This window comes from Platalea leucorodia, assembly GCF_965183815.1.
Source record: "Platalea leucorodia genome assembly, chromosome: 7".
NCBI lineage: Eukaryota > Metazoa > Chordata > Aves > Pelecaniformes > Threskiornithidae > Platalea > Platalea leucorodia.
Window position 1 is genome coordinate 53052403 of NC_138829.1, and position 25757 is coordinate 53078159.

At 40.5% G+C, this 25757-nt stretch overlaps 1 protein-coding gene across 1 annotated transcript in view; it reads left to right on the top strand.

Annotated features, from left to right (window-relative positions):
- Positions 1–2508: 2508 nt before the first annotated feature.
- LRRC56 (leucine rich repeat containing 56) overlaps positions 2509–25757 on the top strand; it is a gene marked incomplete at its 3' end in the record, with an annotated part of 63984 nt that continues 40735 nt past the window's right edge. Inside the window, exons 1-3 of the mRNA XM_082316643.1 lie at positions 2509–2558; positions 14644–14808; positions 24678–24765. Coding sequence (XP_082172769.1) covers positions 2520–2558; positions 14644–14808; positions 24678–24765 — 292 coding nt within the window. The 5' untranslated portion in view covers positions 2509–2519. The remainder of the gene's footprint in view (positions 2559–14643; positions 14809–24677; positions 24766–25757) is intronic.

The window sequence follows — 25757 nt, forward strand, 5'->3', positions numbered from 1 at the left end:
GGCACTGATGGCACTGTGATTCTCTGATGTCCCAGAAAATCCCCCTCAGGAATCCGCGAGCATTCTTTATTTGTATCAGGGTTGAATAGGGAGAAAGGAATATGATGATGCCATGGCAATCTCCAACCAGGAGATGGTGAATGGGGAAAGAATAGCACATTGCTGCTCATGGAGCTGCGCTCTTGCACCAACAGAGATGTTTGATTATATCACCAACAAAAGTTGAACCGCATCTGTTGGATCCAGATTATGACAAACTTCATTCTGCCATGTCTAATCTTTTGATCATGCTGGTCTGGAAATTTAGTCTTTTAATCTGTTTGCTTCTTTTTTTTTTTTTTTTTAAATGCAAAATGATTTGGTGAAACCTGCCTTGTTATGCATTAGAAATTGTAGGTTTTGGTCCACAACACAGCCACTTGAGCTAATAGAGCAATTGCCTGAGGGAAGCTGTTCCCTGTATACGAGCTAACCGCAGGTGTGGACAATCACCTTCATGCATGACGCTCTTATTAGTTATCTGTCAGCCTGCAAAGAAGGTTTCAGATGCTGTTGGGAACAGAGATGCCCCCAACCCTCCTCCTACCAGCACCCCGACTCCTTCAGCTATGTGGTCACCTGCCACCCAAATCCCACGCAGGGTCTTCCTGTATTTCCCGTCCTGTTCCTGTCCTTAATGCCGTGCCCACCCATGCTCTCCCCACTTCGCTCCTGCTGTTGACATTTCCACTCTTCCCCCTGCAAGCATCCTCCTCTGCTCTTCCCAGCCGGGAGCCCTTCCTGCCTCGGAAGGATCCCCAAGCTCTATTCCTCCTCCTCGCCCAGGCAGCGGGGAGGCTGTGTCTCTTCTCGGTGTCCGCAGTACCCTGCGGTAGGTCGCTGTCGCTGCTCGGGCTGCTATCGCGACCGCAGCTCGCAGGCGGCCCCGCTGGAGATGGGGAGGCCGGATGGGCGGGCGCGGGAAGGGGGCCGGGGGCGGAGCCGCGGGGGCCGGGGGCGGAGCCGCGGGGGCCGGGGGCGGAGCCGCGGGGGCCGGGGGCGGAGCCGGTTGCCGGGCGACGGGCAGGCTCCGCGCGGCCCAGCGCCGCCGGGCCAGCCCGGCCTACAGGTAGGATCCGGCGTCCCCCCGCCGCCGGCGTCCCCCCGCCGCCGGCAGTCAGGCCCGTGGGGAGGGGTCGTGCCTCTCGTCCGTGGGAGGGAGGGGGTAGTGGGGCTGGCAGCCTGTAGGTGGCTTTGTGTGCGTGGCGGGCGTGGGAACTGGCGTAAGGGGTGATTTCCCCTTCGTTATCCAATATTTGCACACGTAAATATTTAAGGGCCTGTAAAAAAGGCCTTTGTGGTGACCACGTTGACTGGTGTGGTACACATCTAATGCATACCAGGACTTGAAGACCTCAAGAGTGTGCCTTGCTGTAGCAAGACCTACCTGGAGGTGGAAGCACCTGAAGGTCTCTGTTTATGTTGGTGTTGATAATGAATCTGGTAGGCTTAACAGTGTGTTTAAATTTTATGCTTTGGTGGAGCTCTGAGGAGAAAAATGCTGATGAATAAATAGTCCTGGGCACTTGCAAGTTGTAGAAGCATCCCTGGGTATTTCACATTGAGAGAACATGGCTCCTCCGTAGCATCTCCTCAGCTTCTCTTGAATGACTGAAGAGATTCGCCAGTGCCGGGTTTATAGACTTTAAGCTTTGTTCAGCTTCTTGCAGAAAGGGCTCAAGTATGTTCCCTCTCCTATTTATGGCCCCTTTGTGGTATGGAGAATCGTTTGGGGATGGACCTACTATCAGCAAGAGACTCACGATACATGCCCATAGTTTTTAGCAGACAGTAATTAGTTGATTGGATATCTTAAGCTCTTTCTTTGGCCTGTCTGTGAGGCCTGTGCTATCCTGGCTTTACACCCATCTTCTATAGTCATTGTTTCCTGATATAAATGTTCCTGCTCACCTATTATTTTCCATTCTGACAGCTTTTACGAGGCAAAATTTTCTGATGAGTGATACAGTGAAAATGTATTAAATGTTGACTTTAGCCTTTTACCCCGTGCTAGCCTGATGGTGATGTTTTCTCTAACACAGATTCAACTTACTCCTACAGCCTAGGAAATGACTGTTGAGTAAATAATTCTTCAGTAAATAACTTTTTTTGCAAATATTTAGATTCTTCTGTACCAAATCCTTCACCTTCTCATGATCTCCTTGGGAAAGTGTTTTCAGTTACACTTTCATTAAGCTCTTCTAGCTGTACTGCTTCATGTCCTGTTACACTTTTAAGACCTATTGAGCATGAACTTCTGCTGCTACAGCTGATAAAGGTACTCTTTTATTATTAATTGTGGAATGCTCATAGTCTCTGGGTTTGTTTGTTTTTTTTCTCTTGAAGATTGTGTTCTTACTGTTGTTTTGACGGGATATGGAGCAATCAAACAAGAAATTGCCCTACGAGCATCCGCGTCATTCAAGATAAATGGAGATGAATGGCTGTGACTAGTAAATGAAAATCTCTGTAGGAGAGGAATGGGAAACGAAAGGCGCAGAACAGCATTGGAAGAAAAGGTAAAATAATTTCAAATGTACAAAAGACTGAAAATGTTTCAGAACTTTTCTTTAAATACTCTCCCATTTCATTTTATTTCTCTGCTTTGTGTTATTTTGTCTGATTTGAATTTGCCTGAAAGAACTTGGATTAAAAATGCAACATTCAGGCAGCTCAGATCTCAGAGTTGCTGTCACCATTAACAGGTTTTGTTGGGGGGGGGTGGTGGTGTTGGTTTTTTTTTTTTCTGGCCTTTGTGTTCTCTCTCTTGGCTTTAACACTGAGAATTACTACATTCCTGTAGGTTTGACGTCTCAAGAGATTGATATGTTGATACATCCACGTATGGGCAGTTCAGTTCGTTAGTTTAATTGTATGCTACTGTCAGCAGAAGAGAGAACAGGCTCTGCCTGTGGCCTGGGAGGCCATCAGCCTGTTGTTACAAAACTCAAGGGACCTGATCCTGTATAAAAGCAGGATTCAGATTCAATGTGAGACCAGATGTGAGTTTAACACTGGACTGGAGCGATATTACTATTTATGATGATGGTGATGCATGTGCTTATCTAAGCTCCTTAGGGGACATAGTCAAAGAAACTGCCTTTATTCTCTAAGTTTGAAGTAGTATAAAATTCAGTGCTGCAAAATAGTAACATTATGTAATATACCATAAATTTGGGATTGCTATATTTGTCACTAATATGAATGGCTTAATATTTATTTGGGAGGAATTATGAGGAGGTTATTTTTTAAATCAGAAAATTCATGAGCTTTTCACAGAAATTAATTTGGGTACATCTGCATAATTTTAATTTACTAGTAAAATGGTTAGTGCTTTTATACCTTCTGTAGATTCATATATTGGCTCAAAAAACAGTTGGGAGCAAAACCTATTTTATATCAGTAGGGTCTCAAGTACTTGCTATAGTACAAATCAGAAAACCAGATTTGCCATGGCAGATGTAATAAAGGCCAATGTGTCTGCATTAAAAGGAAAAGATTGTTGACCCTGGCCAGTTCAGAGGAGCGTTATCTGATTTTTAAATTAAAAAAAAAAAGTTCAGAAAGCATTCATTCCTTTGATTGTAGTGTCTTACATCAGGAAGCAGTATTTGAAGTATAGCATAACAGTATCTGTTTATCTTAAATTTTTTGCATCTTGAGTTTTAATTTAATTTTTTAGAGTTGAGTTCTAATACTACTTTGGTTTCTTTTTTTTTTTTAATGTTACTAGCATAAGTAGAGCATAGGTATGTTTTTGTTTTATGTTAATAGAGTATCCACCCAAGTTCAAGGTGATGAACATAGGGGAAAGGAATATATATAGAATGAAGGGCTTTAAGTAAATTATTGCTACTTGCGAAAGAGCATTAAGCTACTGTTGTAGTTCTCTGAAAATATCATCTTGTAGCTAGTGAAAAGGACAAACAGTGTTAAAACTTCTAAGAAGAGGAATTGAAAACAGTGTAAATTCATGTACTGTCTCTGTGGCCATATCTTGAATCTTATGTGCGGTTCTGATCATCCTGGAGGGTAAGTGGCAGAACTGAAATTGTTTCCATGAAATAGAACAAAGATGAGAAATGGAAAACAGACAAAATAAATGAGACTTTTCAGCTAGAACAGGAGATGAAAAAGGAGGTGATCTAAGAGAAAGCTATAAATTAATGAATGGTATGGACAGAGGGATGAATCCTCCATAGTTCTACCTAACTGCTTTCACCTCATTTATAATTTTAGCCTCCGCAACAACCTATGCCAATGTCTTCCACAATTTAAACAAATACAATGCAAAAATGCACTTTCTGCTTTTTAAAAACTGCTTTGTGATAAAATTCCTGTAGTTTCTCTAGTTGCTGGATGACCACTTGTCACATCTTGAGACATGACAAATAATTGCTTCCCTATGTATCTCCCTAGCTGTCGAACACAACACACCTTTTGGCTTGGGAAGTTACTGAGCAGCTGATTGATTGCCAGAAATTAAAACAGTATGTCAGGGGAAGGATTGCTTTGGACTACCTCTGCTTCTGATACTGTTTTTTAAGCATGTGTTCCTGACTACAGTAGCTAGCTGGGCGTCTGCCTTGACCCAGCAGGACAGTTATAGTGCAACCTCATTAGTAGCCTAAATTGATTTTGCAAAGTCCTTTTCACTGGTAGTTTTCTGTCCTCACTAACATTTTGGGAGTGTTTGTTACTAAATAAGCTCCTGCACCATCTTCCACGTTTAGTATTTTCCTACAAGTTCAGCTAGAATTCATCTCTTTCTATACAATGTATCCCATGTGAGCAACACATTGGAAATCAGAAACATCCTAGCGTTGAAAATGACTCTTCAAATGGCTTTGTGGGCCATGGAATCTCTTGCTTCAATCAGCTTAATTATCTAATAAAATGGACTGAAAATTGTTTGGGGACAACAGAGCACTTTGAAACTCAGAAATGCCATATATGATGCATTTTCATCCTGCACAGAAGTTTGGATTTCAAAGGGCTCATAAATGTGATGCAAGAGCAGGTGGAAAAAAAGTCTGCTTTTATTGTCTTTTTCTTAGCTGGAATCTGGAAATGCTTCTAAATGGTGGATACTAAAAATGCTTTGAAGACAAAAAACATAGAGTTTTTCTTCTCTGCAGCATTGGAGTGTCACTTAGTCCTGAGTCCATGGGTTAGAATAGCCTGTGAATGAGCAGTGCTGTTGTAAGCTTGATCTGAGACTGTGCTCACCTATTCAGGGAGACACTGCGTCTTTTTGTGTCTCGGAAAACTGAGCTGCACTGCGATATTATTATCCTAATGAATGGAGAGAGCCTGCAAGATCTTTGGGCATGCAGGAGAAATTGGGGAAGGTGCTGGAGAGAGACCAGTATTCAGGTGACTTACCCAGCTTCTTCATAACAAGGTAGTGTCAACTGATGTGAAAAGCTCTTGCCTTAAGCTCCAGATAAAGACAGCAAGGCTAGGCTAAAAGCAGTATTTGTGCAGGGTGAGAAGGTTTTACATGTGACAGGAAAGAATAATTAGAGCAACACTAAAGCAAAACTAAGTTTGCAGTGAGAGAGGGAACTTATTTTGTATTGTCCCCTCTTTGCAACAATTGACGCCACCTTGTATATAATATTTTTAAAAGTGGGTGAAATTTTGAGTCTACATGGGACATATTTACTTATTCTTTGGCTCTAATCACTTATGGAAGATTAATCTCAAACTTTTTGTGCAGTGTGACCGGTGGAATACGGTATAATCTATGCAAATCAGTTGAACAGATTAGTTTATTCACTTACAAAAGCTTTATTCAGTAAGAAAGTACCTTTACACTGATAAGAGAATGTGTCCAAAGGCCTCACCCGCTGGCACTAACTCAGGGAGATTATTGCTTGGGTGATGAATTAGCCCTGAGTCACTCACATCCTGATTATTTTTTTTATCCCCCCCTAAAATATGATTTCATCATGCTGCTTCTTACTTTTAAAATACATATATTGCAGGCTATGTGCTGAGACAGTATTGCTTCTTTTTCCAGATGTTAAATATACATTATAAACGGAGAGCTTCCTGAGGGTAACTTTTCTTTTAATTCACTCAGACTTGCATACAGAGCGCTTGTAGGATGTGCAAGTGCTGGTCTTGGGTACTCGAGCCGTCTGGCTGCCTTTCTTCAGCCCGGCTCCAGCAGCTCTGAAATGGTATGCTGGGATTCATATTTTTAAGCCTTCTCTGTCAAATTGGAAGGTAAAGAAGAAACAACTTAGGCAACTTTTACTTCAATGTGAGCCTTGACCTATGGGACTTTATGTAATGTGGCTGATGAAGAGCGGAGAGATGTTCAGCCTGGTTGTAGACCACCTCTTGCAGAGGTGTTGTGAGGAAAGAATACATGTTTTGGGGGATGCTGATGGGAATGCTTTTGTTAATATTTTAAATTATACCGGCAGATGCTTTTATCTTGGGTTAGCCAGGAGATGAACTTTGTACTTGGGTCATCCCCCTACTCGCTCTATACAAAGTTGTTCACGTGAATATGAAGTTGTTCACATGAATGAGTCTTTTCAGGATTGGGACCTGAAACTATGGCGCTGAGTTACATTTCCTCTTTGAGCTTGGAGAGTATGGATAAGCACCCATGACATGAAGAGGGGTTTGCATGCCCTAAAACTTGTCTTGTTTTCCTAACTATATCTGTTGATCTTAAAACGATACTGACTCTGCAAAACCTTGCCTTGTTTATGTCCTTCCTTGATATGTCCAGTAACATGCCTAGCATATGCAATTTAAGTAATTGCTGAATTAGGCCTTTTGAATGCAAGGAGGGTACATGAGTGACCTGGCTTTAGAAAAAATAATTGTTTGGGTTATTGTCCTTTGAAGGTTAACAGAATATCCAATAGATATTAAAATAGCCTGTGGAGTATTAAACATGAGATCAAATCTTAATTCAGTCTGGCAGGATGCACTTACCTGTACATTCTGTCTTCTGAAATTCTGTCTAGGATGTTGGAGGTAAGGCTCAAAAAGAAGGATATTAAGCATTTCCTGACAAAAGACTTAATTAAGCTAGTCCTGTGGTTTAAATTAATATCTGTACCTTGGGAATAGTTGAAAAGAATAACATTATAGTTGAATACTTTTTATTTTAACAAATCTGAAACTGTAATGTTAGAATTGCCTAAACTCATTATTTTCCCCAAACTTCTGCTCCAGTGACATCTACATTTAAGGCAGGATCTGTGTGTGTGACAAGCACAGACATCTTGATTCCTGTGTATGTACCTTGGCATTAGCTATTCATGACAGGACTCCTACATAAGGACAGGAGGGTTTTAAATAGAGCAGCCTTATTTCTCCCTTATTTAACATATGGACGCTGTTGGATAAAAACAGGTGGCCATGCAGAGCCAAATGCAGCTTCCTGATCCCTGGCTACCTTGCTAAAGTTAAAGTGGTGTGGGACTTACTCTTATCTCCTCCAGTAACTGAAATGATCATAAGATCATTTGGCAACCTTCTGGCAGTGAAGGCATAGGCACCTTGGAGCTCTTTTTTTCCATAACCCCTGTTCTTCACCAGCTACCCCCACATCCTACCCGCTGCTGTGCTTTTCTTAGGCTGATTGTGGGGAGAAGCGGGGACAGACAGCAGAAGAGCCTCTTGAGATATTTTCTTGCAGCAGGAAGTTCACCTATATAAGAAAAAAAAATCTCAATCTGTAGCCTCTTTCAGTTTCAGTTAAGGATTTAGATAATCCATGCTCATTCATAGTCACTGTCTGTAGACTTGCACTGCAGAGAGTATCAATGAATGTTTGTAGCCGGACAGAAATTGCCACCGATCCACTCCCACCACAGGACTCTCAAAACCAAAAACAATTGATTGGACTTCGGTTTATTGTTTCTTTGACACGTAATAGCACATATAATAGAGAGCGATCTGCTTTTTATTCTGGTATCAGGACAACATTTGACAAGCTAGCTCCAGAATGATTTAATTTAGAGGCATTTCCAGCACACGATAAAAAATTTCTCATCACCTTACAACCTCCTCAGCAGGATCTGGGAAAGTATTATATATCCTGCTTTTTTATACATGCAATTTGTAGACATATAAAGGAGAAATGGGTGGCATTTAAATGCATTGCCTTTTTATTTATTACTGCTACGTTTTTTAAGAATATGAAACACCTTTTATCTCAAGGATGTTGGCTCAAACCTAGTCTGGGTTTGTAGCATGCATTTTCTTCTCTGGGATTGCTGCTGTTTTGGATGACGGCACAGTTTGAACTCAACTCTGTGCATGGGGGTAATACAAAGCCCATCAAATTCCCAAGAACTTTCCCCAAGGACTGCGTGGGACATAGATCCTGAGGCCTACATACCATGATCATGGCAACTGTAGAGCAGGATTTACATGTAATACCAAAGGACCATCAGGCACTCTTACAGCTTGTACAACTATAAATATAAGGAAGGTAAACAATGAGGCAAATCAGTACACTTGCTTTATGTGCATATTTGGGTGCTTGAACCAAGGCCTCAAGTTGGCTGAATGGTTAAACAAAACCATCATTGTAAGCATTCAAGTCATTCAATGTCGTTGAAGTCAGTGAATTTTTAATTATGTTAAATGGGATATTGATATCTTGATATTTCAGCATTCTCATAGAAGCTTTTTTCTTTAGTGGGGCACACAAGTGGAATATTTAAGAATGCTCTTTATAGTGTTTACATGATCCCTTGATATTAAAGTAGCATTACTGAAGTAGTTGTTACTTCCTTCTACTTAACAAAAACAGAAGATTAAAACAAGATTGTTTAGTCATATACAGAAAAGAAAGATTCCCATTAATATCAGGTCAGATGGTTTATTTTTCAACTTTTTAGAAGTTGCACCTGCTAAAATAGTGTGTTGCAGGATGCTTTATATTGCATAAATGTAGCAGGAACTGTTTTTGCCATTAGGGGTGGATTATTGTAACAGTAGTTTCCTGATGACTTCATAGTAAATTCCAGCTGCCCGAACAGTTATTTTCCAGAAGAGGTTATCTGTAGTGCACTTGCGCAAAATTACACTTAAATGGGCACTCATAGTTCCCTTGGGACTTCTAAACCAAACCTTTTGTCGAATCCTTAGTAAACACAGAATTCTTTGTTTTCATTCTGTGGCAGTGGTAACAGTATGGGCACTACTGTAATTTGTGATTCTGGATTAAACAAATAAAAATTACATTATGCAGGGCAAGAGAAATGGAAGTCTGCAGTGCAAGCTTCCTGTCATGAAGGGATAGATAACACAATGGTTCTCAAATGTTTTTTTCTAAAGAATTTTTAGGCTGGTGACATAAAGATAAGGGCGTACAGGTTGCAGTACCCTACCTAAAATGACACTCCTCCTTGTCTGGTGGAGCTTTTTGAAGGCATGGGTAGCCACAGAGCCGGAGAGCATGCTGGTTGAGAAAGGGCGTAGAGATTCATTTGTGTATGGGATGTTAATATGTAGAGGTATATGTCTTTCCTAGAGTAAATCTGGATTGATTACTGTTGTTTGGGTTTTTTTTGTTTTTAAATGGCAGCCTAATTGCTTGGACAAGCTCTTTAAGTAATGTCTTGAAGACTGCATTAGAAATTATCATGCCTAGTCACACAATTCAAAGGGTTTTTCCCAGACTTAAGAAGCCATAATTAATATGGAGTCAAACATTTCTGGCCATTTCTGTATTTAAAATGCATATTAATATATATTTAATGAAGAATACACGATCCTATCATTGACTCTTCAATAAATCTTGTAGCAGGAAAATCAAATCTTGGAGTTTTACCAGTTTGTTGGACCCTGAGAACATCAAATAACTATTCTCTGCCAATTTCTTTCTAGCAAATTAAAGTATTCTGCAGGGATTTCAAATAACATGTTGTTCCAAGGATCATTTAATTTTAATAATGATCTTTATTAGCTGTATTACTCTATATATGTTGAAAATGTTATGCAGTTTTTAATGAACTTTCACAACATGTCTGTGAATTGAATAGCTTATCATCATCACGCTTGCTTTGGGAAGGAGAGTGGCAGCAGTGGGGAAAGTTGGCAGATTAACTGTTCATAGAATTCAAGATCATCCATCTCACTGCTCTGGTCATTGATTTCTCCTGCACTCACTGATTATCTGCTTCTAGTTATCCACACGTGTAAGAGCCTGCCAAGTCAAGACCTGTGATGCAAATCCTGAAAAAACTAGTTAACTGATTTCTTTCATTCTTTTCATTCTTCTCAATTTTTTCATTCTTCTCAATGTTCACATGCAGAACAAACCCCCTTTTTTTTCCAGCCATTTTCTCTTTCCCTGACACTCTCATCTACTTCCTGGGGTTGCCTTGCTCTCCCATTGAATTCATTGAAGGTTTGTGTTAGGTGCAGTGAGCTTCCATCCTTGTTGGTCCCACAAAGTCTTGCAGGAATGATTCGCATTACTGTTTAGCATATAGATTCAACATATATCCAATGCGACCATCTTCTCTGTGGAGTAATCTTCAGGTTCGTGACTTCTCAGACCTCTTTAATGACAGTGAAGTCTTTCCAGTCCCTGTCAACTGTCCCACTGAGGCTAACACTAGTTTGGGTCAGTGGTTGTTTGTCCTGTGCATTTGACAGAGCTATAGATTTCTTATTTTCTTTTTAGCATTTTAAATGAGTGAGTGAGGTGGCTTTACTGGAATGATTTTATCTGTCTCAGAAAGTTAGGTGGACCTGATGAAAATGAGTGATCTGACTTCTGTATCTGTAGGAGGACAAGTGTTTTGCCAGGCCCCCTTCTTGCTCCTATACAGTGCTGGAGATTTCAGAGGCTTATGGATTTTTATGTAAGATTGGTACCTCACCACTAGGATTCCTGCACTCTTAGCTTTTCTATATTCCTCATTTTGAGGATGTTATTTTGATCCATGTTCAGGAGAAGATTCTTTCTTTTCTGGAGAAAGTTTTGAAGTGATGGAAGCACATAAAAAAAATATTAGTTTTGTTTGCTAACAATAACTCAATTTGATCCCAGACAATTTGTAATGAAAATACTTTTTTTCTTGCTAATCCAATGTTACAATAATTACAAGCAGCAGATCAATAGCGGGAAGTATAGAATTGGAAGTGTTACTTCAGATATTAAGCCACAAATTGATCTCCCTGTCAAACCTGAAGTAAGTAAGTGCTGTATCACCACATATTTTAAAGATTGGAGGACGTTCTGAAATGTAATAGTGATGGACTGAAGAAAGGACAACAATAATTTGTTTTATGCAAGTGTATTAACTCTTTACAGCCTGAATCTACACAATCCCGCTGTTATTTCACGTTTTGCACTCGCACGTTGTGTCAGTGATTTCTGACTATTGCTCCACTTGGCTCCGATAGCATACGGGATTATCTCTGGATAATAACGATCCTTGCTTGAATTAGAAGGAACCACCAGAATTTGCACACTATCCAACACAAGTCTTGTGCAACTGTCAAAGTATTCCAGCATTTATATGGCAGATATTCTAATCCAAGTCAGTTATTGACCAAAATAATTATTTCTTAGGCAAATAAAGACAACACCAGAAGACCTTCATGTCACATAAGATTCTTGAATTTCCTTGGACAACTGATGACTGTTGCAACTCAGTGTACTGTCTAAATCATACTGACCTGCTCTAAAGAAAGCAGAGGAAAAAAATCTGAGAAATTCTAGAATTCTTTGGAAAAAGAAACAAATAATAGGAATTTGTAGGTTTTTCTTCCAAAAACTCAGACACATAGTGTTTTTGAGGTCACTTTCCCTCTTAATGGGCAGAAGTATGAAAGTTGTCCTTATGCTACGATGGGCATGCTGAGGTTTTAGAAGCTGCAAATGTCACTGCTCAATTCACTTTATGGTGTTTATAAGCCATTAAGAAAGATTGAAAGGAGTAATGTGTCTCTGAAGAATTTGTTCTTGAATATGTTTTTTAAGCATTGAACATTGTTGTGGCTCAGATGTAGCACAGTTGAGAAGTCAGCTTCTTCTCTAGGAATGCTTGCCAGGTACATGCAGTGATCTGGGAAAAATAGTTTTTGCTTTCTGTGGGTTGTCTCTCCCCTGATAAGTGTATGGAAGGAGCACTTAGAAGTGTGAGGTGTTGGTTCCTCTCTTCCTAATGTTAGGAGATCCTGCAGGGAGAGGTTTGGTGGATCGTTAATTTGTTGTTCTTCAGATAAGGGCTGCTATTTTTTCTGACAATACTGAGTCTTTTGAATTTCCTTTGCTAGTGCAGAGATGAAGACTTTTGACTGGGCATGAGTAGTCAGAGCAAGAAGTCTCTAGTGTAAACCTCTCTCACCTACTAACCGGTCAGTCCTGTCGAGTAGAGATGGCTAGCTGAGCAGTCAGAACTTCTATTTTTCTTAACAGAAATCACTCCTGTGTTTAACTGTTTATTTGTATGAGGGGGAAGAAAGGTGGTAATTCTCAGTTCTTGGCCACCACTGAAGCCTTGTCAGCCAGTTATGATTAGCTTATTTATTAATCAAGCTTATTTAGCTTGATTATTTAATTACCTTTCCAGCATTAAGAATAACTATTGCTTCACAGTGGAGAACAGAGGAAAACTGCAGGTGTCCCTTCAGCAGAGCGAGAAGGCTTTTCTCTAGTCTAACCTTTTGTTGTTACAGCTATGTTTCCAGCTGTGATATTTCCTTGCTGCCAAGTAGTAGTAAATAGCTGTATAAATCATAGTAATGCTTGTACCATTTGGGTACAGCTGATTGCTTTTTGACTCTAACGAATGTACATACGCTTGTTCTCATATTTCAAAGTTAATTGTTAATATTTCTGGAAAAGGAATAGCTTTGGAAATTGAAGAATGAACACTTTTGAAACTCTTCATCTTCAAACTTTGGATTTCGTTCCTCACTTGAAGCATACAGAGTTTTGTTTAAATGGTATTTTAATTTTATTTTCTCCAAGACTCTCTTCAGAACTAGAAGTCAGTAGCCATGGCCTGCCTGACCCAGAGGGCAGTCAGTAACAGTGCAGGTAGATTTAATTCAGGATAGCAAATACAGAGTGCTGCTGTCCATGCTACCTACAGGCAGAGCTCAGAACACTGGAGAGAAGTGGTGACATGTCTTGGTGCTGGCATTTGCAGCCCGGAGCCCAGCAGAGTTTTGTTGAGTGCTGTTAGCATTTCTCAAGAGGGGATGGTGTGATGGAAATACCTTTAAATTGTTGTAACCCATGATCTGAGTTGCATGTTATAGGAATTACCATAGCAGGAACCACCTGAACCAACGGAGGAGAAGCCTTACAAGAAGCAGTGCAAGTGCAGCAGTGACCTGACCTGAGCTGGCTTTGGTGCCCAATAACTCCACGCAACACACCACCTCTCCTGTCCTGAGTGACCACTATCACAGATGGAGCCCAAAGTCATGGACTAAATGAGCTCAATGGACATTTTTGGGACAACAGGAGTGGTGGTTAAAGAGGATGTATTGGATAATGTGGGACCTGAGCATGATGTAAATGGTATGGAGTAAGAGGTGGATACTGTCCTGGTTTCAGCTGGGATAGAGTTAATTTTTGTCTTGGTAGCCGGTATGGGGCTGTGTTTTGGGTTTAGGATGAGAACAATGTCGATGATACACTGATGCTTTGGTTCTTGCTAAGTAGTGCTAAGCTGTTGCTAAATAGGTGCTAAGTGGGGCTCACACTGGTCAAGGACTTTTCAGCTTCCCCTGCTCTGCCGGGTGCACAAGAAGCTGGGAGGGGGCAAAGCCGAGGGGGTGCTGACCCAGGCTGGCCAAAGGGTTATTCCATACCATATGACGTCATGCTCATATATAAGCTGGGGGAAGAAGAAGGAAGGGGGGACATTGGGCGTGATGGCGTTTGCCTTCCCAAGTAACTGTTAGGCACGATGGAGCCCTGCTTTCCTGGAGATGGCTGAACACCTGCCTGCCCATGGGAAGTAGTGAATGAATTCCTTGTTTTGCTTTGTTTGCGTGCACGGTTTTTGCTTTGCCTATTTAACTGGTCTAATTTATTTCACTTCAATTATTAAACTGTTCTTATCTCAACCCACCAGTTTTCTCCCTTTTACCCTTCCAATTCTCTCCCCCATCCCACTGGTGGGGAGTGAGCGAGCTTCTGCGTGGTGCTTAGTTGCTGGCTGGGGTTAAACCATGACAGATGGGTAGGTAGGTGGCCCATGTGGATGGGAAGTTCACTGCTGTCGGAGAAGGATGAGTGGAATAGTGAGAAGACTAGAAAGGACTAGTGTTCTGAGTTGTTTGTTCTTGACTACCTTCTTTCTACAGAGCCATAGGTATGCCTGGCTTTTTGTTTAACTGTAAATGATAATTTGCTATGGAAGTTTACACTCAAAGCCGAATGAGATGTGGGACTAGGATAGCTATTGAGGTTGAAGAAAAGGAAGAATATATGTTACGTGATGCATCGCTTTGGGTTCTTTCTGATTAGAGGAACCTGTATCTGCATAGGCACTTGCTGACTTGCAATGGGACTCAAAACAGATTGTGCTAAAGGGAAAATAATAAATACAGGGAAAAAAATCAGACCACTTGTTATCCTTTTGTTCAAAGCATATTGAGATGGACCTGAGGTGGAATCCTGGCAGAGTTTCTCGTCCAGCCTCAGCTGCAGTCCGGGTGACTGATTTGAGTTGGCAAGGCAACCTAAATCCCAGTCCGCTGATTAAAGATGACGGAGAGCTGCTTATGGATGAATACCTTTCCCCCAGGAAACTGGTGAGTAGACATCCAACTTTTTAATTGAAGTAGAAGAGGCAAACTGGCATATACAGAGAGCTGTATTAACTTAACCTTCCAGCTGCTCTTGTGATGATTGCAGATTGTTGCATATCTGACAGTTAGACTTATGCATAAAAGTAGATTCTGTCTTACGGATATTTATCAAATTTTTGTCCTCCTCTCACCTTGTTCGTATCAAAAATATTCCCAGCATGAATGCTGCTGTCTTTATTGCCAGCTTTCCTGAAGCAGCATGAAGAAAAGTACGGGTAGTATAATTATAATTTAAACAGATCTCATTAATGCCATCTGAAGTACCTTGAATCTTAGCATTAGAAAAAACTTTTTACATTAGCCTTGTTCTAGAGATTGGAAATGTAACTTTAAAAGCACAACATTTTTCTGAATTAGTGAAATCCTCTGTCCTGCTAAGAAGCCAATTAAAATACTCTGCAAGTGCTATAAGTACTTTCTATATATATCAAAGTGTGTGAAATTTCAAAGCACATTTGAAAGCAATGTTCCTTTTTGACCAGGGGAAATGATTTTGGCGTGCAGCCTGTTGAAAGAGAGTAACATGCTGAAATGAAGGAACAATTGGTTGCATATTGATTTGTGCTGTATTTGCTCAGGACTAATTAAGGGTGAAATCCTTTGGGACATGTAGGAGCTGAGAAAATAACCTCACTTACCCCTGCTAAAGGAAGGGAGAGCTGAGAGCAGAAGGGGAGAAGCTGCAGCTTTCAGTGTTGCAGAGCTGGATAGAAATTAGTGAAAGACAGATGGGGCCAAGGCTGTGGTTTGAATGCTCCCAGTGGGCAGGGTGGTGATCGCGGTGTCCATAATCCTCTGTGCATCCACTGCACTGGTGGAGAGACACTAGCTTCTGCAGGGGCCATATTCCAGCTGCAGGTTTACAGCACTCCCTTACTATATACCTGTCACAATTTTGACCGTGCACTGTAGATTAGACAGCAAGTTGTTCTCAGAACTACCCTTCTCTTAGGAGCTAAGTCTTTTAATGTTTATAAAATGTTTGGAGATGCAAAAATCACTTTCTGCAGAGTGTATATTTTAGGCTTTCTGGAGAAAAATTGATATATGATCTTATGATCTATGCCATTCACTTTCCTTTGGCTCATGTGAACCTCTGACAACTTCTTGGTCTTTTTTTAAAATCTGGCATAGAGTTTGACCAGTCTAATGTGTTTGTGGCCTACAATACCCTGCATAAATCCAATGGGAAGCTCTCAGATTAGTCTGTTTTCTTAGGGCATGAACCAAAGCCCATTAGAGTAACCAAAACTCTGACTTCAGTAAACTCTGAATGAAACCCTTAGGAAGTTATTTTGTTAGCATGAAATTCTTCTCTTTCTGAAGCTCTGCTGCTTTTAGTTCACAGCAAATTGTAAGCAGAAAAGTGTATGTAAGGCAATGTTACCCACATTCCATTAAGTTGCAGTTCATTATTTTGTAATATATTTTTAAATACAGATCAGAAGTTAAATTCTCCCACAATTCTAGGCTATTTTTAAAAATGGGAAAAACCTCTTTATTATTCATATGTACTCTCTTGAACTTAATCAAGTCTTGCCTCTTTAAGATTAGGTGTATTAACATTTGTAAGGAATTCTATTTCAAAGACTCTTTTAAATGGATGCATACTGTCCTACTAATTTTTCTGGACACAGTTATTTCCTGGCCCTGGAACCCGACATTTGTGTTGGCATAGCTGGGATACTTCCTGCTCAGAGGAAAAATTATATGACATTGTCAAGGAAACATTAACAATGTTTATAGCTTGTTTTAATAACATATCCAATCTATCTATTCTTTGACCTTTATGTTGATCAAATGGAAACCGCTGCTTCCATAAATTTACTTCCTCTGGATTTGCAAATGTAAAAATAGAGACACTGTTCAAGCACTTAATCCAAAACAAGTTTTCACATGCATTTTTTTTAAGGAATCACATGCCATTGATAACCAAATGGTTTGAAAGGTTGTTTTGCCTAAATCAATACACTTGCAATATCTTCTTGATTGTCTTTTAGTTGTGAATATTTTAGGAGTTATTGATTGTATTTGCTGAAGTGCTCTGAGAAGGATACTAATAGATTTTTAAAATACATACTCATTAAAGTAAAATTATTTTACATTCAAATAACGACATAGGTCCCAGTTCTGCAGTGTTGTGTAGGCAGATTTCTGGACACCTGATGGAGGTTCCTGAGGAAGGTTTTTGTTCTGAGATATATACTCAGCTTTACTCCTTGCCCTTGCAATGTTCTGTCTTGCACCAGTTCAATTTGAGCTTGGGAAGGCTGGAGGGTCTAGCTGTGCAGAATCTGTGAAGATTTGGTGCCTTGGATTGCAGCCTGCGGCCTTGTCTCTACCTGCACATTTTACTCATTTTGTCCTTTTTACAGGGGGATAGCAGTCTATTTAGTAGTGAAAACATTAGCAGTCCTCATTATTAAGGACTCTCTAAAAGGTGTGATACTTGTATTCCTTCACTTTTTTTCCAGTTGCCGGGTTGCTTTCCTCCAAAGAGAGAGAAGTTTGGCTTAAACGGGTTCACCTTTTCTTTTTTTTTTTTTTTTTTTCTTTCCTTTTTGCCTTCTTAGACCCCATAGCACATAAGACAACTTCTACAAAACCGTTGGTCCCTTGCCCGTTCTCTTCCTGTCCATAGTGGATTCTCACCTCAACTCACTTAAATCTTATGCTCACTCACTACAGGGTTTGTGGTCTTCTGTGGCCTCGTTTCAGCATAACGTTCCCTTTAAAATCCTGTGTGATTCCATATCCCCATTATGTTAATCACATCTTCTGTAGTTTGTGCTTGCTTCCATCTCACTTGTTGCGATATCATCTAATGCCCTTTTATATTTGAATACTCTTCATCTAAGCTACAGGTCAAAAGCTTTTAATGCAAGGGTTGGTATTATTAGATGTTCTTTTTATTCTTTCTGCTAGTATCAATGTCAATTTTCTGTTGTACTGTTTAATCTTCATCTATATGAATAGACATTCTTGCTTTTCTATTTGTACCTGTCCTATTAATATTTCCAGCTCCCTGCTCTGCCTGTACTTGTGTTGTAGTTACGTGTTGTTGTTGGATGTTGTAAAATACCAGAGTGAGCAAATTCCCCATTCTCCCTTTATTCTGAAAACTGGCTGTTAATGGGCAATACATTGCAATTAATTTTTAACTTTATTAGGGCTGTGGCACAGATTTCTCATTAAGTGTGGAGGAACTGAAATTAAGCGCTCCACCTGTCTTGAATAAGATTTTTATTTTGTTCTATTAACCCCCATTCCTTCCCCATCGTTTGCAAAGGGTCTTTTCCTGACCTCCACAAAAAGCATTCCGCTCCTCAGAATAAATTCATTTTACAAGGTCAAATGTCTTCCAGATATTGTCACATTATCAAAACTAATAACATTTGTGCGTGATCTTCAGAGAAGAAAGGAAGTATTTTTCTTATTTTGCTATTTATTGATCCTGCTCCAATTAATCATGTTTTCTAAACTTAGGAACACGTGTTCGGAAGTGGTGTTTAGTTTTGTTGCTCAGGAGGTTAGGGTGTATTTCATATGGTATGCACTCATCCTCATGGGGAGAAGAAAATCCTGGAGGGTCCTGGAACAACAGATTGGATTCTTGCTGAAATGACTCAATCGTTTCCTTTTTTCCTTGGCGGAAAGTTTTTCTCTCAGTTGTAAGCTAAAGGGATTTGAGAAAAAAAAATGGAGATCAAGGAAGCAAGTGCAAAATCTTGATAAATTGGGTGTACTCAAGGAGATGGAAGTAACTGACTGAATTTGGATCTGCTGAATCCTTCATTAGAATTCTATAATCATTTAAAAAATAATAATTAAAAAAAAGTTTGAAGGGACCTCTGGAGGTCTTCCAGTTCTATCTTGTGCTCAAAGCACAGCTAGTTTCAAAGTTAGATCAGATTGCTCAAGGTAACAGATAGTAGTAAACATAATACTGTGAACAGGAAAAAAATTACAAAGCCTCATTTAGTTTCAGAGCTTTCCTTTTATGTGTTCTTATCCTAACACTAATGCCTTTACTACAGTGAAGGCTTGTAGGTGTTATATCAGTGCTCATCTTGCTGCTTAGGCATCTGATGTTTTACATTCAAATTGTCACATCAGGAATCTTTGTATTTATATGCATACATGCACATATGCATGCCTTTATATGAAAAAAACAGATTTTCATTTGCATACAGTCACAGCTGCTTAACTAACATAAAATGGCAGATTGCAGTCTTGAGTTTTGCATGTTCAGTGACACAGCATTAAGAAATGATTGTAGCTACTTATTATGCACCTAATTGCTAGATAGGAAAAAGAATTAATGACTTTTTTTATATCTATGTGAGGGAAAGTAAATCCTTAAAACAAATTTTAAAGCAAAAATTGATGTAAGAATATCTACTATCCTGTCCACTCCTGACCTTCTGGTTAATTCAGTGCATAGTTAAAACTGAGCTTGTTTCCTCCTACAAAAATGATACAGGCTATTTCTGGGAGATCAGCAAACCTCCCATATAGTTTCTGGTGCCCCATGTGCCCTTTGAAGTTTGCGATAGTTAGGAGATCTCCCAGCAGCTTGCAGCATCAGACCCTTAATACGGGTTTAAAAAGAGAAGATGTCAGTACTGTGACTCCCCAGCACAGGTCAGGGGGAGCTGAACTGGAGATGGCAAGACTAGGCAGGGGCCTATCTGTGTAGATCCGTTGGTGTGACTTGGAGGCTTTGGCACGAGAATAAGGACATTTTGACTAATGCATCCACCACCACTTAAATTTCATAATTATTGCCCTCATCTACACTTTTCATACAAGCCAAGAAGATCTCTCTTTATCACAGATTGAACACCTAGCTGATCTCTTTATCTGAGCTGAGAGAAGAATGTATTTATATTATATGGAGAAAGTAGTGAAATACAGCTAAATATTGTAATTATGGGCATCTGCAGCACGTAGCCATTTTGAAAGGAAGATTGCAGATGGGACCACAACGAAGTTCTGTTCCCCCTCATTGAAAATCCCTTGATTTAGAATCACTCAAAACCTTGTTAATGTTGTAGTAATTTTCTTCTTAGAAGAAATATTTTGTCATACTTCTAGCAACATTATTTTTTTTTGTGCAGGGAGAGATGATACTTGAGTTGGGAATTTGAAATAAAGTCCCTGCAAAAAGCAATGAACACATGAATGGACATGAATCTAGTATTTGCATACAGGTGTAGTATTAAAAGAAAATAAGCTCACCACTCAGGAATTTCTGTCTTAGCCAAATTAACCAGGATCAGCAAAATAAATGCACAGCTGGAAATGCTTCTCTGACAGCTGCACGCAACATGCTCTTCAGCAACGTATCTACTTTTCTTAGAGTATGTGAAAAATCTGGGGAAGAGAAATCAGTTGTATACACCAGCTTTAATTGAACAGATATTATTTGCCAATTAAGGAATTTACAGAGAGCTGCAAGTGGGACTTGAACTGGATTTCCCAGCATCCCCAGGTGACTGTTCTGCCAGTTGGGAAGCTCTGCAAGCACTGAAGTATTTTTCACTTGCAATTTTTTACAGAATACTTATTGGCTCTTCTTGTCAGTCAGAGGAAAAGCTTTCCAAACTAGTGCACACTCTCCAGTTAGATATTGGCCAGACATTTTGCATGATGGGAATGGTTTGTGAGCCATCATGAAGTTGCCTCTTAAAATACTGGCTAAATTATTTACCAATAGCTTCTGCATGATCTCATGGAAAATAGTTTTACTCCTGTTTTGAAGGAGGTGCAAAAATGTAAAGCGAACTTTATCCATCTCCGTTTTACTTGTCTTTTACTCATGTTCAAAGAGTTGTGCAGTGCGTTACCATGGAAATTTATCCTTTCAAATAAAAAAAATTAGGCTGGAGTACAAAACTTGCTGCCCAGGATCAAGCTGTCAGGCCACCTTCTTGAACATCATGTGCCAGAAAGATTTTGATGTTTGATTCTTCAGAAAACATCCTCCTTCTCTATCTAACTGATACCTGCCTCGCTGGGCAGTAGATGGGTGGCAAGCAGAATCCTCTCTGGACACCAACAATCAGCCTGGAATTATAGTTAGTTTTTTCAAGGTATCTTTTTGATGTAAAATAACTTTGAGTATATCCAACTCTTTGCCTAGAACAGATCCTTGGTCCATTTTTGTCTGCTCTAAGTTGAGGCTGAGCAGCTGTAAACAGCCAAAGAAATCTCTAGATGGCACAGCACCTTCATGTCTGTAAGCATTCCTGGGGCACAGGCAGAGAGACAGCCCTTTGAGCTGTGGGCAGGCATTCATTACCTGAAGCCACAGTGGGACACCTCTGAATTAGGGCAGGAGCCTGTCCTAGACCTGGCATGGCCCTAGGAACGAAGAGATGCAGAGCACCTTAGCGTCACTTCTACCTGCATGGTGCCAGACATCTGTCTGTCCAAGCTGATGATCCCTTCAGTGTGTTTGGCCGTGATTTTTTGTTTGTTTGTTTTGCTATCCAGTAGCAGCAAAATTCTTCCTAAATATCCCTCCTTTCAAATTTTGATGAAGGTTCCTGTGTTTTGAAATTAAAAAACAACATAAAAGGGAGATCCTGCTAAATATGTGTCATCTTTATTTTAAATGTTTCCACGTCCTTCCCTAAATCTCCCCCATTCCTGGTGCCAGAATTTTTAGCTGTGACACATGAGACATATCACATTTCCAACTGCACCAGTATGCCAAGAAAGGTGTCTGGGGAGTAGGAGTGTCCTAACTATCTTCCACAGGAACCGTTCACCACGTAACCTTATCTTGAACTGCCGCCCTTGCCTTTTGCTTGCTAACTAGCTTGCAGTCAACACCTGGGGTCTCTGTGCTTCTAGTGCCTTTAAATGAGCTCATATCCTCAACCTGAGAGCATTTCTCGTTTCCTTCATGTAGTACAATTGCTTTTGCATCCCACGGCCCATCGGTTCCAAACTCTCCAAGCATCTCCTCAGCATCAGCAGATGGAAGGACAGCAATTTTCACAGAGACTCTTCGAAAAGCAGAACAGGGAAGTGGGGACTGAGAACACATGGAGTCTGTCGCATCTGGTTAGCACATGCTTCAAGGCAGCTAACTATAGTTCAAAGAGCTGGTAATGGCAGCCAATAACCCTTTCCAGCACTAGAGCCACAGCTCAGCCTGTTGCAGTACAAAATATGGATGCGCTAAGCAGCTCATCTCTCAGACAGGGGAAAAGGTACAAATGATGGATCTGGAAGAGGAATAGGAGGGCAAAGAAGCACACTGGTAATCCCTGGTATGAGGAAAAGGAATAGGGAACCCTAGAAGAGGAGAGACTATAACTCTCTGCAGCTTTTATGCTTGGATTTTGAAAAAGGAGAACGAGGAGCAGAATTGTGAAAGGAGGCTGTCTAGAATACAGCAGGGGGAAGGACAGCGTGCAGGGAACTTGCAGACAGCAAAGCAGAAAGGCAAAGGCTGCTTGTGGTGCCAGGACCTTCTGCTACTCTACTGACAAGGTGTATGATCCTAAGCTTATTACTTGTTCTGAGACTTCTTTCAATTCTGTCTTGTAATGATGTAGGCTCTTAAGACTATTTTGATGGGGAGGAGGGAGGTATTTTTCAGAACAAGCTTCCTTTAATGACAATAAGCTTGTGTCCAAGTCCAGCAATGCAAGTGCGTGGTTGTGTGCCAGGACATCAGCTAGCTCTCGTTTCTCACGTACTCTTGTGCTATATGACAGACAGTGTCATCTGCTGAAACGGATTACTGCAAAATGTGTCTTGCAGTGAGGGATCTTGTGTTTACTTGCGGGGAGAAAGCAGTCTGTAGTTGGTAAGCTTGCCTTTATTGCAGGAGCAAAACCATTTTTCTGGTGGCTGCATCTGGGGATAGAAAGTAAATTTCTGGATGCCATTGGGGACTCCCATGTTTTCACCTTAGACCTTTGTTTCTCATACTCTAGCAGGGAGGCAAGAAAGTCTAGAAGCTTTCTTAGGCTCAGCCTGCTTAAAATAACAGTTTAAAAAAATAAGATTAAAAATAATTTTAAACGCAATGTTTTAAAGACATTTCAGAAGTAGTTGAAGATTTTGGATAATTTTGTTTCTTAGGAGTTCAAGTCAAGACCTTACAAAGGGAGCCAGTTTTTCAAGGAGGGATGCTCAGCCTTTTCAGGAAACCATACCCTTTTAAAGTGTCATCTCAGTCACACTCGGATTACGTTTGGTCCTTTGTAAGAGGATGTGGAACCATCAAAGTGAATGAAGTTGCAGTACAACTATTTGCAATACAAATTTTACTTGACAAGCAGGGACGTCGCAACCACCATTTTGCCCTGCAAAATGAACTGGATGTTCTTGTGGTTATCTTTTCTTCCCAAAACTCATGAACAGAGGTGGTCCTACACATTCCCCTCTAATGAATAATTCCCCCCTTATTAAACAAACTAAAGAATGTTGTAGCTTTGTAATAGTAAGAAGACTTGTCTCCTGTACATGGAGGTTGTTGACTGACTTCCTGCCTTCATCTTAAATAGAGGGGCAAAAGGCAGGTGACAATACTTTCACCCCGTGCTATTGATTGCATCATGGAGGAGGAGACACTGATGCCAGGGTCAGCCATTTCTTTGAAGTGGACTTTTTTAGCCCCATGTCCTAACTCTTTTGACACAGAAAGGTGAAAATTTAGCAGTTGTATCACTATGCATAGCATCAACTTTTTCAGTCAGTTATTGTGACACAAAAGCCTTGTTTCTCATCTCTGAAGGGGTGTTTCAGACCCCTCCGTGAACACCTAACCCATCAGGAAGAAAGGATACAGTTCCCTCCTGGTCTGTTTTGTTGAATTCATGCATGGAAGGATCCACTAAGCACCCAAAGCTGATGGAAAGGAGGTGGTGGGACGTGTAGCCTGGATGAGGGAAGCTGGGGAGACAGGAGCTGGGTCATAGCAAGAAGGAACAGGGGATGAGAGCAGTGGTAACCGAGATTGTTTCAGCTGCTTGTAGAACTGCAGCCTGGTGGCTTAGGACTTCACAGCCTTGCTGTAGTTTTCTCTAACTGTCCTAGAGCTTCCCTCTCTCCTCTGCATATAGCTTCCGCTTGTTTCTGTCCTCCTGCTTACCTCTGCCAAGGCAAAATCTACATGTACGTATCGACACAGACTTTAGGATGTTAGGAAAGATCCTGCATTCACACACACCCCCTTGCTTAATGCAGTGGTTGATCCTATTACTAAGATGTTGCAAAAACAATGAAAGATCTTGGAGGCTTCTATTTGCATTGCCTAGATCTTTTCAAAGGAATTTGTAATTCTTGTAATTAGTGTTGCCTTCTTTCAGAAAAGTGAGCTGCTTCAGCTAAAATCATGTTTCCTTTTCATAGTTTTGGGTTAAAAGGCTAAACTGTGTTTTGTTGAGTTTTACTACCTAGTGCCTTTTTGATTACAGGTGACACTTAAGTGTGACACTTCCTATCTGCTGAGGATTAGTACAAGACTTATGCAAATCTTAAAGCATGGACATACTGTTTAAATGAAGTTAATTGGCATGTGGGTCTGTTGTTGATTTGCAGCTTGAATGTAATCCTCAGCCTTGACTTTAAGCAATGTAGAAGTTATGTGAGACTAGAATAGTTCAGAGCTATGAGAAAGAAAGATCTTTGAATACTAAATTTATTTCAATATGATTGCACATCTAGCCATTTTGACCTGGAGTATATGTTGACAAACCACAGATTGAAAGCCTTTCTACACCTTTTTGCTCCTGTGTCATCTGGTTTATTGCATGAGAGTACACATATATCTCTGCTTATCTTTACAGAAAGTTTTGGCAGGGGTAGATGATCTGCAGCGAGTGAAGGCCCTAGAGATGCGAGTAGATACAAGAGAGAACAGCTTGGGAAACTTTGGTAAGAAAACACTTTATCTTGTGCTCACCATCTCAAATTCTCCTTTATTGTGTCTTGAAGCAGGACTGGGGTCTTGGAAACCAACAGCCAGTGTACGGTACTGTCCTGTTCAAGAGCTCTTGAAACCTGAAACCAGGTACCTCTGGTACCTCTCACTCCTTGATCTCCGTTTTCTTCTGTGAGGCTCTAAATAGGACTGAAAACTATGGCAATGGGATGAGTGACACCACTTCTGTCTAAAGCCAGTTAGTTTGAACAAATTGCTCTTAACTGACATGCCTCTAGGCTCTAAATGAGCATTTACTGATTACCTTGCTCTCTAGAGTACTTGGCACTACTCTAGCGAAACAGTAGCCAAAGTTCAGTTTCTCTCCACTGCAAGATTCCTCTGTGGCTGAGAAATCACTAGTGGTATCAGGCTGCTCATGCTGCCAGCAGCCTGTCTTTGCATCCGGTACTGCCTCATTGAGATGTGCTGGATGATGTGCTTGAGGAAGGTCCTATAGATGCGTCATTTTGATGAGCCCCAAACAGCCCTAATGCTTGTGACTCATTTCTGTGTCATCATCACTGCACTGGGGAAAGTAAGGAAGTACAAAAGGAATTCCCTCTACAGCAGAGTTAACACTGAGAATATGAAACCTTCCTTTTTTCCAGTACTGGCAGTCATTTTCTGTCATGTGGATTCCCATCACAATCAAGTCCATTTTCTGCTACGTCGAAGCTGAATAACTACTGCAAATATTTTCTGTGCCAAAAGGAGTCACCTCCCCAAAAGTGGGTGCTGGTATTTTCAGCCAAGCAGTTCATTTTCATGTGCAAGTGACTATAATGTAACAGCCGATTAGCTTTAGTGGGTCTTTTGATGTCGGTTTGTCAAGAATGGTTAAGCAAGTACAGTGAAGGGGGCTTTTGTCTTGAATTATATAGCTGCTTTGTGTGGGTTATTCTGTTTATTTCATAAATAGGTCTCTTTCTGATAGGGACTTGAT